Here is a 16,859-nt window from a genome sequence, read left to right on the forward strand (position 1 = left end):
TGTTCCTGTGTTTGCTTTAAACAGTTTTTTCTCTATCCCCTTTATATTCAGGCTGTTACTTTAAATTTCTTGTGCTGTCAGCGAACCATAATGTAACATCTCACACCCACCTTCATCACCCAGCTCAATTTTTCACTAAAATGTACTGTGAATGAGGATACAGGTATTGTGTTTGTTAAAATTGTGCATTAAGATGCTCTTATGGAAGAATTAAGGACTTTCGTCTATGGAGGAAATGCATGGGCTTTGGATTCTCTGATTGTTCAAGCAAATGTTTTGCTTACTTCCTGTTTCCTTGCTGTCTCTGGATAGCCAAGACTCCTAGTTAAATCTCTTGCTACATTTGCTATGTTACTTTGGTGTCTGAAAGCATGTCTCCCAGATTTTCTATAAATGGCTCTAAACCATTGGGTCTTTTGCTCTGCCTCTTACTGGACACTAGGATTCTGAATCAAGAGGCACCCTTCACGTTCTGGATCTTTTTTAAAGATAGTACTCAGGTGTTTTGCTAAAGGATCAGATACCAAGAGTGAGAGAAAGGCAAGGCAAGGGTAACTTCAAGGATTTGAGCTTAAACAACTACAATGGTGAAGTTGCCTTTTTGAAAACAGACCCATGCATTCTCTATAGTGAAGGAACATGTATAGCCATAACCCAGAGATTTGGTGGGTTTGGTTCCAGACCATAGCAATAAAGCTAATTAACAGTAAGATGAATCAAATGAATTTTTTGGCTTCCCGGTGTGTATAAAAGTTCTCTTTATGCTCTACTGCTTTCTATTAAGTGTGCAATAGCATTATGTCTAAAAAAGACAATGTACATACCTTAATTTAATATACTTTATTGGGGCGCCTGGGTGGCTCAGTGGGTAAAAGCCTCTGCCTTCGGCTCAGGTCATGATCTCAGGGTCCTGGGATCGAGCCCCACATCGGGCTCTCTGCTCAGTGGGGAGCCTGCTTCCTCCCCTCTCTCTCTCTCTGCCTGCCTCTCTGCCTACTTGTGATCTCTCTCTCTCTCTGTCAAATAAATAAAATCTTTAAAAAAAAATACTTTATTGCTAAAAAAAAAAATGAACCATCTTCTGAGTTATCAGCAAGTTGTAATCTTTTTGCTGGTGGAAAGTCTTGACTTGTTTGGCTGCTGGCTGCTCAGGGTAGTGATTGCTGAAAGTTGGGTAGCTGTGGCAATTTCATAAAATAAGACAACTGTGAAATTTGCTACATCAATTGACTCTTCTTTCATGAATGATTTTTCAAGAGCATGTGATGCTCTTTGATAGCATTTTACAGACAGTAGAACTTCTTTCAAAATTGGAGTCATTCCTCTCAAACTCTTCCATTGCTTTATCAATTAAGTTTAGATAATATTCTAAGTCTTGGTTTATCATTTCACCAGTCTTCACAGCGTCTTCACAAGAATAGATTCCATTTCAAGAAGCTACTTTCTTTGCTTATCCATAATAAGACTCCTCATCCATTGAAGTTTTATCTTGAAATTACAACAGGTCAGTCACATCATCAGGCTCCACTTCTAACTCTAGTTCTCGTATTCCTTCCAGCACATCTGCAGTTACTTCCTGCACTGAGGTCTTAAACCTTTCAAAGTTATCAGTGAGGGCTGGAATCACCTTTCTTCCAAACTCCTGTTAATGTTGATATTTTGACCTCTTCTTACAAATCACAAATGTTCTTAATGGCATCTAGAATGGTAAATCCTTTCCAGAAAGTTACAATTTATGTTGCTCAGATCAATCAGAGGAACCACCATCTATGGCAGCCATAGCCTTAAGAAATGTTAAGTATTAAGACTTAAAAGTCAGAATTACTCCTTGATCCAGAATGGAGTTGTATTAGCAGGCATGAAATTAATCTTATTGTATATCCTCAGCAGAGCACTTGGGTGACCAGGTGCATTTTAGGAGCCTTAATATTTTGAAAGGAATGTCTTTTCCTGAGCAGTAAGTCTGAAATATATGCTGTACTATGTTGTAAACAGATGTGCTATCATCCAGGCTTTGTTCCAGTTAGCACAGGCAGAGTAGATTCCGCATAATTTTTAAGGTCCCTAAGATTTTTAGAATAGTAAATAAGCATTGGCTTCAATTTAAAGTCAGCTACATTTGTTCCTAACAAGAGAGCCTGTCCTTTGAGACTTTGAAGCCTTGAAGCCAGGTATTGACTTCTCTCTAGCTGTGAAAGTCCTAGATGACATCTTCTTGCAATGTACGTGGAATATCTGTTGTTTAGTCTTGCCACCTTTATCAATTATCTTAGCTAGCTCTTCTGAATAACTTGCTGTAGCTTCTAAATCAGCACTTGCTGCTTCACTCTGTACTTTTGTGTTACGGAGACAGCTTCTTTTCTTCTTTTTCTGCTAGCTTCAAACTTTTCTTATGCAGCCTAGCTTTCGGCCTATCTTGGCTTTCAGCATTCCTTCCTCACTAAACTTAGTAATTTCTAGCTTTTGATTTAAAGTGAGATGTACAACTCTCCCTTTGACTTGAACACTTAAAGGCCATTGTCGGGTTATTAATTAGCCTGATTACAGTATTGTGTCTCAGAGAACAGGGAGGACCAAGGAGTAGGGAGACACATGGGAGAATGGGTGGTTGGTGGAACATTCAGAACACGCGTAACATTTATCAATTAGGTTTGCTGTCTTATATGGGCATAGTCCAAGGCACCCTAGAAGAATTACAGTAGTAATATAAAAGATCACTGATCACCATAACAGATATAATGATACTGGGAAAGTTTGAAATATTAGGAGAATTACCAAAATGTGACACAGACACAAAAAGAGCAAATGCTCTTGGAAAAATGGTACCAATAGACTTGCTTGATGCAGGATTGCCACAGACCTTCAATTTATAAAAACCACAGTATCTGTGAAGTGCAATAAAGCAACACACAATAAAATGAAGTATGTCGGTATTAAACTAATTCTTTCATAGAAAACAGTTAACTTGGAAGAATATATAAGACAACTCTGAAGGATTTGGCCCTCAAAAATGGGAAACATGTTGGAATATATTACTATATACCTTTTCTCTCTTTGAGGCAATCCTAGCCTGTACTGTGTGAGATGGCTGAAATTCAAGTAGGAAGCCACAGTTTTACTGGCATGAGGTGTTAGAAGATATAGTTGAAGGCTTCCAGAGGAGGTGGAAATTGAAGAAAAAGAGGATGAGCCTTCCAATCTGTATATGAACTCCCCAGAAATCCTTGGCTGACTCTTCAACTGCTTATGCAAGGGAATTTCAAAGAAGCTGCTGAAAAGCAGTAACAGGAAGGATTTAAAATGGTGAACAGAAATTTCCGTTTCTTTTCTCCCCAGGAGAAACATTTTGGAATTTTAGAAGGGCTTAATGAACACCCTGGGGTTTTCATTGAAATAGCAAAAAGGCAGTGGCTCAGCAGTAAAGGCTGTTCTAAGATTAAGAATAAAGTATAAAGCCAGGTCTCAGAGTGATCAATTAATATAACTGTTTAAGATAAGGTAACTGAATCCAGTCTCTACATAATGTCATTCATTATGTCCAGTATACAATGAAACATTAACAAGTTTGAGCAGAAACAATAAAACAGGACACATAGTCAAGAGAAAAAGTAGTCAGTAGAAGTAGACCCCTATGTAATTTTCATGTTGGAATTGCAGGCATGAATTTTAAAGGTAGTACTTGTAATACCTGTATATGAACTATATACCTTATGTTAATACCTTAATGTTAAAAACAGTCATGAGTAAAGAAGGATTTCAGTAAAAGAAACATTAGAAACTATTAAAAGGAATCAAATGGAAATCTAGAAGTGCAGTATTTCAATTGAAATACTAAAGAGAAGTTCAGGGAACTTGAAGGTAGATTAGTAGAAATTATCCAGTCTGGAAACACAGAGAAAAAAGACTGGGAGAGAAAAAGAAGAAAAAGGAAAAAAACAATAGAACCTCAGTGTCTTTTGGAACAATATCAGACAGTCTAACAAGGTTGGTGTCAGAAGGAGAGTAGAGAAAGAGTAGAGCAGAAAAAATACTTAAAGAAATAATGGCCTCAAATGTGGTGAAAAGCATTATTTTACAAATCTAAGAAGGTCAGTGACCTCCAAGTGTGGTAAATACAATGAAAATCACACTTAGACATACAGTAATTAAACCAGAGAGACACAGAAAATCTCAAAAGCAGAAGAACAGAGGACAGATTGCATACAGGAGAACAACAATACATTTGTTGTATGTTTATCTTAATGTCCGCAGTTAATCAAAGTCCCCATTCAATTAGGAAAAGAATAATAGGATGCTTTCAGTTTGTTATTTTCCCAGGCATCTCCCTAATGAAGTCATGTGGCTCTGTAAGACTACGTTCTCTTTTTCTTTTGCCTTTTTTACATTATACTTTCATAATTTTCTATCCGTTTTGTCAGTTTTGCTGATTTCTTTGCCCAGCGCTATTTCTTACATATTTGCCTTTTCCTGCATTTATTATTTATTTTGCAAGAGTGCTTCCTTAAGGAATTATTTCAGTAGGCTTATGGCTGATAAATTTTCTGAGTCCATGCACATTTTTTTAAAAGTCTATTTTACCCTTATTCTTGAATGATAACTGGATTTAAAATCACTTTCCCTGAGAGCTTTGAAGATACTGCTGCATGGTTTGCTGGTTTCCATTGTTGCTGGTGAAAATTTTGATGTCAGGCTGATTGTGTCTTGATTCTTCTCCCTAGTAACTCTTAGGAATTTCTTTAGCCTTCAAGTTCTGATATTTTACTGCCCAGTGTGAGATTACGGACTTTTTCCTTCCATGCTGCTCAGCACTTGTTGGATTCTTTCAGGCTGGAGGTGTTTTTTGTTTGTTTTGTTTTTGTTTGTTTGTTTGTTTTTAATCTCTGGGACATTTTCATGGGTAATTTTCTCCTGAACACTCTGTTCTGTTTCTGGAATTCTTATTAGGTATTGAAACTTATACATCCATCCATCATGGCTCTTAACTTTTTAAACTTTGTTTCTTTGTCCTTTTGTTTCTTTCTCCTTTTTTATGGTATTTTTGGAAAGTCATCAATAAAGTCTTCTATTTTATTAATCACCTTGCAATTCATTTCAGTTAACACTAGTAACTGTGAAGTTAACTCTTTTGACATATGCCTGGGAGCAATATACTTTCTCTACATATGTTATGTTATAACTTGCCCAGAATGAACAGATATAGCAGTTCTAGGGTATGTGATTGTGTATTAAATCTAAAGATAGAAACTTCCTGCAAAATTAACAAATTCTCTGGAATCTCTGTGGTGCTACTCCATGTAGATCAGTACCCAGAGGTACTCTATTGTATTCCTCATTTCCTCAGATGTTATTCTCTTTGTTTTATCTGTGTCCCTCTTTCAGGGTGCTGATTTCCCTCATCATTTGGTGATCTTTTTGGTGATTTGTTCATCTTTGTGTTTTTACAGTCTCTTCACCTGCTTGAGTGTTGAGTAGCTCACCGCCAGTGATTGTGAGGGAGGTACAGGACAAACTGCTGAGGGGCAAGGCTGCTTCTTGTCTTCTGGTGTGGCTGTTTTCCTTCCCTCCCGAGGGTTAGCAACTACCTGTGACATGGCACTGCTCTGCAACCCCAGTAGGAACATTACTGCTTAGCCTGGGATATAAACCTCTGTTGACTGCTGCTTAGTACAAGCTGAGGGAGGGGGAGCTCTTCCAGATGCAGCTTACCTGTTAATCATCCTGATGTATGTCTGAGTGTGTGTGTGTCCTTGTGTCCCCAATACCCAGCTTTCTGTGTCCAGTGACTGGCTTGAAGCCCTCTTCTAACTACTCCCACTTCTGCAGATGTCTTTTCCTACATGTAATTTGGGCTGTGGCTTCCTTCAGTTTACTCTCCTCTCTCCCCCACTGCCATAAATTTGATCTTGTCTGCCTCCAGGAGACTGCTAACAGTCTTTTCTTATTTTCTCATTCACTTAGGATTTGTATTTGTGGGATTTAAATGTTGTTTCCTGAGAGAAGTTTTCCCTAACCATCCAGTTTAAAGTAACTTCCCAGCTACTTTCTAATTATATCACCTTAGGTTATTTTCATTATAGCATTTATCTCTACCTAACACTTGTCTTTTGTAAGTCTTTCCAGACCTAAATGCAGACTTCATTAGGGGCCTTATATTTTCTGTTTACTGCTGTATCCCAGGTGGTTAGAAGACTCTCTGGTATATACTAGACATTAAATGTATGATAGTTGAATTAAGTCACTTTATTTTTTCTAAAAAATTGTACATCACATCTGCTTGAATTACACAAATTTTAGATTTTATACCAGCAGCTGGACTTAATAGATATTTTAGGTTAACCTCTCTGTTCGAGACCCAAAACATTTCTTAACCAAGTAATTTTTCCTTGACCAAAAAGCTATATATGAACCCATGGACCAGTATGAATGTAAAGTTCTTAACTTGCAGCACTTCAGTATACATGTCATTAAACGCTGGGAGAATTAAAGCAAAGCTTCAGTTTTTCTAAGAACATTACAAAATGACAAGGAAAAGCCATAATTATATTTGCTTTTAGTTTCTATGACTATATGAGATACAGTATATTCTCAGGTAAATTGTAAATCGAAATACATCATATCATAATGCCATATTATAATGGAGCTCCTTTAAAGGGCAAACTCAAATTTCTATATTCGTAAATTAGGTGTAAAGGATTCACTTTACCAAATAAAGTTTTTACTCTTGTTCCCTATATTTCTTAAGAGTAAATTTGGTAGTTCTAGTCATCTGACCAGCTAGTATATGATAGTAATAAACAGTTTTTCAATTTAAAATCATTGTTTTCAGGGTCAGTCCTTTAAGTATTAGACTGTTAAAACAGAAAAATCTGCTTAGCAGTCTGATTCACCCATTACGTGAGAAAACTCCCTGAAAGAAAATTACGTATCTGGGCAAGTATTGACCAGGCCTCTACTACTAGGTATAGCATTTTTTTAGTTCCCATATAATTGTTACAAAATACATCATTTTAATTTTCTACATCAAGATCAAATTTATTCTCACATTTTTCCTTAAAAATGTTTTAAATTTTATATTGAAAACGGTGAAGAGAAAGTAACTTATAAAAAACTGGCAAAATTCATCAGTTCCTTAAAACAAAGAATACTTCCATGTATATCATTTGGAAATCTTTAGGTTACTTATATTCTTGCTGTGAAGAGGATGGCTTAAACCTTACAGAATTAACCTCTTACTTTATAATTCTTATGGAAATCATTTTAGTTTTGTTCTACTTCTTTTATTATTTAGGCAAAGATGCAATTTACACAATTCCAGTGAAAAACATTCTTGCTGTAGAAAAACTGGAAGAGAGCTCTTTCAACAAGAAAAATGTAAGTTACATGAATAATCATCCTTGATTGAAAACGTTCAAGGTTTTGTATTTGCCATTAATCATTAATATTTTAATTATTGGCTAGAATTTTCTTAAAATTGTCCATTATTTTTCCTGAAACTAATGTAACATCGTGTGTCCACTATACTCAGTTAAAAAATTTTTTAAAGAAAATGTTTTAGGGGCGCCTGGGCGGCTCAGTGGGTTAAAGCCTCTGCCTTCGGCTTGGGTCATGATCCCAGAGTCCTGGGATCAAGCCCCACATCGGGCTCTCTGCTCAGCAGGGAGTCTGCTTCCTCCTCTCTCTCTCTCTGCCTGCCTCTCTGCCTACTTGTGATCTCTGTCTGTCAAATAAATAAATAAAATCTTTAAAAAAAATTTTTTTTTGTTTATATAAGTAAAAAAGTCCATTGTTGTTGTTGCTTTATATAGTCTGCCTAGCCTATTAAGTTAAAGGTACTTTTCTCAGTACTTCTCTAATCTGACCTTTCAAGTCTTTAATAATATTATAGTCCTAGCCAGTCTGTGCAATCTTATATATTGTATACTCAAACCAGTCGGGGTGATTTCCCATTTCTCTGTATTCTCCCACTGCTTTGTCCTTACTCATACTCTTCCTACATCCACAGTTCCCTCCCTTTATTCCTATTTGTATGATAGTCCATTCTTTGGACATGTGTGACTTCTAAAAATTACATTCTGTTGTACTGCTTAGTACCATGTGACTTAGATTGTCCTTGGAACTAATTCACTTGAAAAGTAACAATTTGTAAGATACCAGAGCTGCAGTTACCTAGCCAAGCAAACTATATTTCTCTTATACACCTTTTTCTCTTTGTACTGTGTTGGTTTTTTAGACTCTGTTTCTAACTTTTTATCTTAATTGCCTATGAAGATGTTCCAAGTAATACATATGGAGAAACCACTCTACGTCCAGGCAAATAATTGTGTAGAAGCTAATGAATGGATAGATGTACTCTGCAGGGTGAGCCGATGCAATCAGAACAGGCTCAGCTTTTATCATCCCTCTGCGTATCTCAACGGAAACTGGCTCTGCTGTCTGGAGACTAGTGAAAACGCTCTTGGCTGCAAGCCATGTACTGCGTAAGTTTCTTTCTGATTAAAAAAAGCAGTGTTTTAAGTGTGGTGTATCAATAGAATGGAATATTATCAGCCATAAAATGGAATAAAGTATTGATACATGCTGCAACATGGATGGACCCTGAAAACATGCTAAGTGAAAGAAGTCAGAAACAGAGGCCATACACTATATGATGACTTTGATATAAAGTATCCAGAATAGGTAAATTTATAGACAGTAGATTAGTGGTTGTGATGGCCTGGAGGGAGGGTGGTTTGGGGAGTGCAAATGGATACCGGGTTTCTTCTTGGAGTGATGAAATTGTTTTCAAATAAATAGTGGTTGACACAAGTCCAAAAAAGTGGGGTTGGCATAAGAGACTCTTAATCTCATAAAACTAACTGAGGGTTGCTGGGGGGAGGGGGATGGGAGAGGGTGGTTGGGTGATGGACATTGGGGAGGGTATGTGCTATGGTGAGTGCTGTGAAGTGTGTAAACCTGGCGATTCACAGACCTGTACCCCTGGGGCTAATAATACATTATATGTTAATAAAAATTTTTTTAAAAAATAGTGGGGTTGGCGGAGAGCACCATCGAAGTAGATGCACAAGCCTGAGCAAAGAAAGACTTCACATTCTCTTACTAATTGTATGGAAAAGCCATTGTACCCTTATGCACTTAAGAAGAAATGTATTGCTTTTGTGATGAAAGCATAGGTGTTATGAAAATGATCTCTCTTAGATTGGATTTTAGATTAGAGTTCCATAATGACCTCTCTTGGCCCCATTTTATTAAATTGACAAATGAGACTAGATACCTGAGTTTCCTTCTGCAAAGTTCTGAGGTTTTGTTTTTTAATCTCAAGTCATCAAAAGTTTTTGGCATGTTAACAAAATGAAATGTTTCAATGTCTTTAATTTCATTTTTACCATAGAGGGGTCCCTGCAGACATCCAAATAGATATTGATGAAGACAGAGAAACAGAAAGAATTTATTCCCTTTTTACCCTCAGTTTACTTAAGCTGCAGAAAATGGAAGGTAAATATACAATTAGAATATTTTTATATAGCCATGATCCTTCATTACCAATTCCTGAAGTAATTGCATAGTTTTACCAAAATGTTACTTATGTGGACATTGATAAACTCCCAAAGGGGCGTTTTTCATAGATACTCACGAAGATACAGTTTTTGCATAAATGTGTTCATAGTTAATGAAAGTATGTGGGTTATATGTGCATTACTAGAGGGAAGTCTTCCTAGCTTGAGACACTCAAATAGTTCTTATTATACTAAAAGTTACGTTTATGGAATTTAGTTTTCTGATCAGAGATTGTACTGCTCCTTTTAGAGGCTTGTGGAACTATAGCAGTCTACCAAGGACCACAGAAAGAGCCTGATGATTATTCTAACTTTGTAATCGAGGATTCTGTAACAACCTTTAAGACAATTCAGCAAATAAAAAGCATCATAGAGAAGCTAGATGAACCTCATGAAAAGTATAGGAAGAAAAGATCAAGTAGTGCAAAATATGGGAGCAAGTAAGTATTTTTAAGATACTTTAAACATGTTTTTAAAACATTGTTTGAGATTCCAGCTACTACTCTTTACTCAAACCTGACAGGCAGGTTCCTGCTTACCTTTGTCTTTCAAAACCCAGCTCAAAACCTTTCTCCTGTGCAGAAGCTCCCCTGGCCACTCACACAGTGATCTTTGTTTTTACAGTTCTGCTGTTGTTTCATTATGCTGGTGCTGTACTTCCTCACCACTTTTAAGGTTAAAATTAATTATTTCATTAAATACATAGTAGCTTTTGTTTTTGTTTTGTTTTTACCCATACTCTTCCAACTTAATATCTTCCACACTGTCTTATATATACTAAGTACTGAAAAATAATTAGCCATGAAAATGCCAGAAGTGCTAGTCGATTGTACAAGTTGAATTCTAGTTGGTTCTTTGGATCCATCTCAGATGTAGGTGACTGTTAACAGCGGATGACAGCAGGAGCATCTAACACTTCATCAGAAGCTTAGTCCACCACCAGACACTGTACCTATTTTACATCATATTCTGTAGAGTGTATTTAGAATCTCCGCTGAGGTGGCTTAACCAATAGGAAAAATTTTATTTTAATTTTTTTTAAGATTTTACTTATTTATTATTTGAGAGAGATAAAGAGCATGAGCTGGGGGAAGGGCAGAGGGAGAGGGAGAAGCAGACTCCTCATTGAGTACAGAGCGTGAAGCAGGGCTCGATCCCAGGACCCTGAGATCATGACCAAAGCCAAAGGCAGACCCTTAACCAACTGAGCCACTGAGGCACCCTGCAAGAGGACATTTCTAATATCACAAATTAAGTCCTAACTTCTCTAGTTGGTTAGACCAGCAACTCAGTATTGTTATCATGGACCATCTAGACACTTACCCGTCCTCAACAAGGTGATTTCTGTCATCCTCAGCTTCGTCCCTTCATGGTCATGGATGAGCTGAAACAGTTCACGATTTTTTGTATAGTAGTATCCAGAGGCAGAAGGACGTTATTTCCTTCTAAGAAAAAAGAACCTTATCTAAAGTACCCCCAGCTTTCCCTGGAACATAGGGCTACATAGTATCAGCACTAGGATCAGTTCCGCTTGCACAAGGTCAATAGGGAGGAGATGGTTCTTAGACCACAATGTACACTGTCTCATTCATCCTCACATCAGCCCCACATGCTTATATTCCCACTTTATAGCTGGAGAAACTGAGGCTTGGAGATGTTAAGTACTTTGGCCAAGGTCATACCGCTAATTAGTGAGGGGGCTTTGAATCCTGGCCCCACCATTTTAAGTGTTCTTAAAATAATGTGATCATTGGGGCACTTAGGTGGCTCAGTCAGTTGAGCATCTGACTCTTGGTTTCAGCTCAGGTCATGATCTCAGGGTGGTGAGATTGAACCCCACCCACCCACCCACCCAGGCTCTGCTCTGGGTGAGGAGCCTGCTCGGGATTCTCTCTCCCCCCTCACCCTTTGCCCCTCACCCGCTTGCTCTCTTTTAAAAATGTGATTATTAATTATATTTGTGATTTATGAACAATAAAAATCAGTTTGACAGATACACGTTCTCCCTGGATAGAAGGTTCAGTACATTAGAAAGTTTATTGTAACCATCCGAATCCCGTCTTCTCTACAGTAATATAATTGGTTCTCTTCCCACAGTGCTAATACAGTTTTCTTGAAGTCCCCAGAAATTTCCATTTGATGTCCTAGCCAGTGCTTGACTACTCTTCTTAAATAGTACCTGTCCCCTACCCCTGACAGACACACACACCCTGCCTTTTCCCACCTTTATTTTTCTCTATTAAAAAGTATCAGTCTTGGGGCACCTCAGTCGATTGGGTGTCTGCCTTCCGCTCAGGTCATGGTGCCAGAGTCCCTGGGATCCGCCCTGCCTTGGGCTCCCTCCGCCCTTCACCCCACTAGTACTTTCTCTCTTGCTCTCTCAAATAATGAAATCTTTAAAATACACACACACACACACACACACACACACACAATCAGTCTCTCAGGGTGCCAAGGTGGCTCAGTAGGTTGAGTGTCTGGCTCTTGATTTCCACTTGAATTGAGATCTCAGGGTTGTGGCATCGACCCCCACCTCCGTCTCCCCACTCAGTCAGAGTCTGCTTCTCTTCTTTTGCCCCTCCCCCTGCACACATAGGTGCTCGTATTCCCTCTCCCTCTCTCTCCCCAACCATAAGTAAGTAAATAAATAAATAAAATTTTTTTTTAATCCGTCTCTTGTGTAAAGTAGTTTCCTTGTTCATTTTACTTTCCATATAGCAGAAAGTAAGCTCCATGAGAGCAAGGTTTTATCTATTTTGTTTACTGCTATATCCACAGCTCCTAAAATAGTGCCCAGCATTTAATAGGTGATCTATAAATACTTTTTGAATTAATGAAATAAGACTTTGAGAGAGATGCCTGGGAGGTTCAGTCATGACTCAGGTCATGATCCCAGGTTCCTGGGATCGAGTCCCACATCAGGCTCCTTGCTCATCAGGGAGACTGGTGCTCCCTCTGCCTTTGCCTGCCGATCCCCCGGCTTGTGTGCACGCGTTCTCTCTCTCTCTCTCTCTGACAAATAAATAAATAAAATCTTTAAAAAAAAAAAAATGAAAAGGCATAAGAAATTATCAAGGGAAAATTACAAACACTTAATGGATACTGTAAGATAATTTGTCACTTTTTAAAATGCTATATATTGGGGCGCCTGGGTGGCTCAGTCGTTGGATGTCTGCCTTTGGCTCAGGTCGTGATCCCAGGGTTCTGGGATTGAGCCCTGCATCAGGCTCCCTGCTCAGCAGGAAGCCTGCTTCTCCCTCCCCCACTCCCCCTCCTTGTGTTCCCTCTCTCGCTGTTTCTTTCTCTATCAAATAAATAAAATCTTTAAATAAAATGTTACATATTCTAACTTTTGAAAAATGGTTTTCTTTTATTTTCTAGGGAAAATCCAATTGTAGGAAAAACATCTTAGAGTGTGACCAGCTGGTTTAGAGGAACTGGAAAATACTATTTTTGTTGGAGTTTGTCAATTCATCGTTTATTTTGTTCCTGGTATTTAAGAATGAACATTGGCTTCAGTGTCATCTATATTCACATTGTATTTAATATTTAATAATTGAAAGTAACTGTTTGGGAATCCTGCTATTGATGCATTACTAGAGAATTTGAAACTCAAGATTCCCTTCGTATCTTATATGTCAAAAGCCATGTGTCTGCAGCTTCTTTTTAATAGAAAGAATCTTCCTAAAGAAGCTTTGTAACAAAAGGAGAACTCCTCCATAGCAAGAAACCATCTCTTCTTGTAACACTCCATGTTCTGTGGACTTTTCACTACCATTAGTGCCTGCTCTATACTGCCAATGTTATGTTTTACCAGAAAATCCAATCCGTGACAATTCACAGCTTTCCATTTAGTTCATCTAGACCCTCCCTCTTCAAAAAGGAAAAAAAGATTTTTCCTTCCATCTGTTAGTCATTACAGATTATAGTAGGGACTTTCGAAAACTGCCAGAGCATCCTTGAAGGTTGGTAGATCCTTTTGCCTATTTAAAGATGTAAACAGAACTCAGACAGGAGAAATCGGGGAACATGTACTGTTGTGTGCATCTTGTTTACATTTGGGATGAGTGATGGCAGATAAAATACAGTGAGACCACTAAATTTTTTTTCATTGTTTTAAATATCAGGTACTCGTTTTCTTGATTTGAAAATTCGAGTTAACGTGACTTGTAAGGACATCTCTTCTGAAAAAGAAGTGACAGTAGTCAGTGAAAAAAGGTGGTGGGAAAATCACTTGACTTCACCTGTTATTCCATGTTATTATAAGGGTCACCATAAGAACGCCCTCCTCCTAGTGTGAGGGTGAGAGCTAACTCAAGAACAGTCACTAGGCGCACTTTAATAATCTGGGCTGCCCCAGATTATACTTTAGATACTCTGTGGTATCTAATCTTTATGATCAGTTGAATGATCAGTGTTTAAGTCTAGAAATAGTGCTTTCTTGAAAATGTTTATATTTCATTGCTGTTTTCTTATTGCCTGCTAGCCAAATGGAGTTTGGGCAAGCAACGTTTGAATCCTCTTTTTCCCTAATAATTTACTTTTATCCTAAAAACCATAATTGTAAATAAGCAGTCGAAGCAAGTTGCCTCCTTGAAGTTAAGAGGAATACACATTGCTTCATCAGTATTAAAAAACATGGTACTCTTATTTTGTCTTTTAAAATTTAAAACATTTTCTAAATGTGGTACTTTGAACCCTGGAGTATTTACATATTTCTGTTTAAAACTGTGACTTATTAATGTAAGTCTAGCTAGTAGTGCTTTTTTTTGTTTTCCTGAGCATAAGCTATATATCAGGATACACTTTGCCAATTATGTTATTGGTGAGTAATTGTTTTTAAATTATATTGTTAATAGGGAATTTTTTTTAAAGACCATTGACACACAATTAAGTGATTATAACTGAGCAATGTATTTCTCTAAATGACTTGTGAAGATCATTCTGTTTTATTTAAGAATCGGTCCTAGTCTCCATTATGGTAGGTTTATTCCTAGCCCACCTTAAAGACAAATTTGGAAGACTCCTTTAACTTTTATGAGCTTGTGTGTTCCATAAATTACACTGATCTATAAATGTGAAAGAATTTAACAATTTAATAAATTTCTCATGGCTGAATTTCATTCAGATTGAAAGTTTCTTTTAAGAATCTCTGAGATGCCTAACTGAAAAGGACACGTGAGCATTGCCAAGTGCTGCTCATTATTCTTTAGTGGCTGTTTTAGTCCTCTGCTCTTTTTCAAGGCAAAATAAATATTTTTTAAGTATTTCTAATATCAAATCCCCAATCATGATTGCTTTTAAAGATATGGCATTGTCAAACGGACCAAGGCTGTGTGAACACATAACTCTGAATTTGAATTCACATGACTTTTAAACAGCCTGTTTGACTGGAATTAATCAACTTAAAAGAGGTAATGTGAAATTAATTTTTTTTGAAAGTCTACTGAAATAAGAGACCGTGTCAGTAGGACCCTAAGATAACCTAGGTACTTGCTTCCAAGGGTGTCATTCTTCTGCTGTTACTTATGAGTACTTTGATCTTTGCTACCAGATCTGCTTTCTCTGCCTTTTCCACACTTGAAGAAAATACATGACAGCTCACTTCACCCTAAAAACCTGAAAACGCCTAGAAGGAGAGAAAAGATGATTTGGAGAAACTCTTTCCGCAAATGCAAGTTCTTGTTCTTAGTTTAGCCATTTCCATCAGTTGCAGTTATGATCTGTTCCTGTTTGTTGTGGGTTTTTTAAGTTGGTTTTTTAATATTCATTTAATAAAATGATGGCAATAGCAAAGTTTTTTACCCCCAGGAATATAATTTATCAAATTGAATGATTTTATTTGCCAAAGAAATATGTTTATAATGTCATGGGTAATGGTTAAATGTCAAGACTAAATTTTCCTTATTATTTAAAAAAATGATGAATGATATGGCTTTTGTTTGTTTCTGAAACCTAATTTCATTCATTTATCAGAAAGGCTCTTTCATGCCAGGTTTTAGAAAACAGGTTTTTTTCCCTTTTTTTTTTTTTTAAGTAAAAGCACCTTTAATTTGTTCTAATGGTACATCCTGTAATGACAATGCTACAGAAAGCCTTTTTGGTGTCCTTACAGTATGCTAAAAATACAGGACTCATTCTAGAGTTAAATTACTTGTCTTGACCGATATTATCTGCTTCCATTTTTATTAACTTAGAAATTAATATGTTGCTAGTAAATATTGATTTTTACAGTGTCCAGTTTGAATATGTAAGTTATCAAAACTTAATGTAGTGAATTTGTGTAACCATGTTGTATTGTTGAGAATGTATTTTTATTTAAATTTTATTTTCTTATCAAGAGTATTATAAAAATTAAAAACTTTTGTAACTGTCGCTTGGAAATAACTCAAATAAATTACAAGAAGCCGGTCTATTCTCTGTGAGACCTTACTTTCTTACTGATTTAAGAATTCTTAAAATTATTACCTGTTAGGAAGGGAATAGCAAACGAGAAGTCCTCAATAACAAAGAAGAACAAAGTCATCTGTTTTAAAAGGGCTCAGGATTCTTTTCTTGCACTTAACTTGGCTGATTTTTGATGGACTGTGGTCCTTACTCACTCATTCATTCAACAGACTTGTTTTGAGGACCTACAGTACGGAGGGACTCTGTGGGATCCCTTCATTTCCAACAGCCATTGTGTGGGAATGTATTCCACCCCTCTCTGGGTAAGTAGTTCTGAGCTGACTTTTTCAGCCTATGTTAGACTTTTTGAAAAACCCCATTTCTACTTTTCTCAAAAGCAGTTGACATCAGAGCTTCTGGTTACTCGGGTCCTGTATTGACTCCTGTACGTTACCCTGCCCGGTAACTTGACCATCAGTGCAGTCCTTCTGGGTGTTAGAATTTGATCATGTTGTGCCATGTTGCTGAATTGTCTAGAGAATATAAAGTAACAGCACCAAAGACCAGTTTCGTGGGTAACTTGTGCCCCCAAGGAGAGAAGCCAGAATACTTCCCTGTTAGTGTCACAGCAGCCCTCTTAGCATTTCTAAATAAAACTCTGTAAAACTTAGCCCTTGTAACTCCAGAAGAGTTTAAGGTTGATAAAGAGGAAGGAATCAGGCTCCAATTATCTAGGGATCCTACTTTTATCGAAATAACAGACTCCTACTCAGACTAGCTCATGTATTAGAAGAAAACTTGTCAGGGGCACCTTGGTGGCTCAGTGGGTTAAGCCTCTGCCTTCGGCTCGGGTCATGGTTTCAGGGTCCTGAGATTGAGCCCTGCATCGGGCTTTCTGCTCAGCGGGGAGCCTGCTTC

At 37.4% G+C, this 16,859-nt stretch overlaps 1 protein-coding gene across 3 annotated transcripts in view; it reads left to right on the forward strand.

Moving 5' to 3' along the window:
• The window catches only part of RASA2 (RAS p21 protein activator 2), a 122,682-nt gene extending 108,240 nt beyond the window's left edge, over positions 1-14,442 (forward strand). For all 3 annotated transcript variants that reach the window (XM_032852370.1, XM_032852369.1, XM_032852371.1), the window contains 5 exons: positions 7,289-7,371; positions 8,269-8,477; positions 9,389-9,492; positions 9,805-9,994; positions 12,936-14,442. In XM_032852370.1, coding sequence (XP_032708261.1) covers positions 7,289-7,371; positions 8,269-8,477; positions 9,389-9,492; positions 9,805-9,994; positions 12,936-12,966 — 617 coding nt within the window. In that variant the 3' untranslated portion in view covers positions 12,967-14,442. The remainder of the gene's footprint in view (positions 1-7,288; positions 7,372-8,268; positions 8,478-9,388; positions 9,493-9,804; positions 9,995-12,935) is intronic.
• Positions 14,443-16,859: the final 2,417 nt, after the last annotated feature.

The sequence above is a fragment of the Lontra canadensis genome, unplaced genomic scaffold (assembly GCF_010015895.1).
Source record: "Lontra canadensis isolate GAN:19392208 unplaced genomic scaffold, GSC_riverotter_1.0 scaffold6, whole genome shotgun sequence".
Lineage (NCBI taxonomy): Eukaryota > Metazoa > Chordata > Mammalia > Carnivora > Mustelidae > Lontra > Lontra canadensis.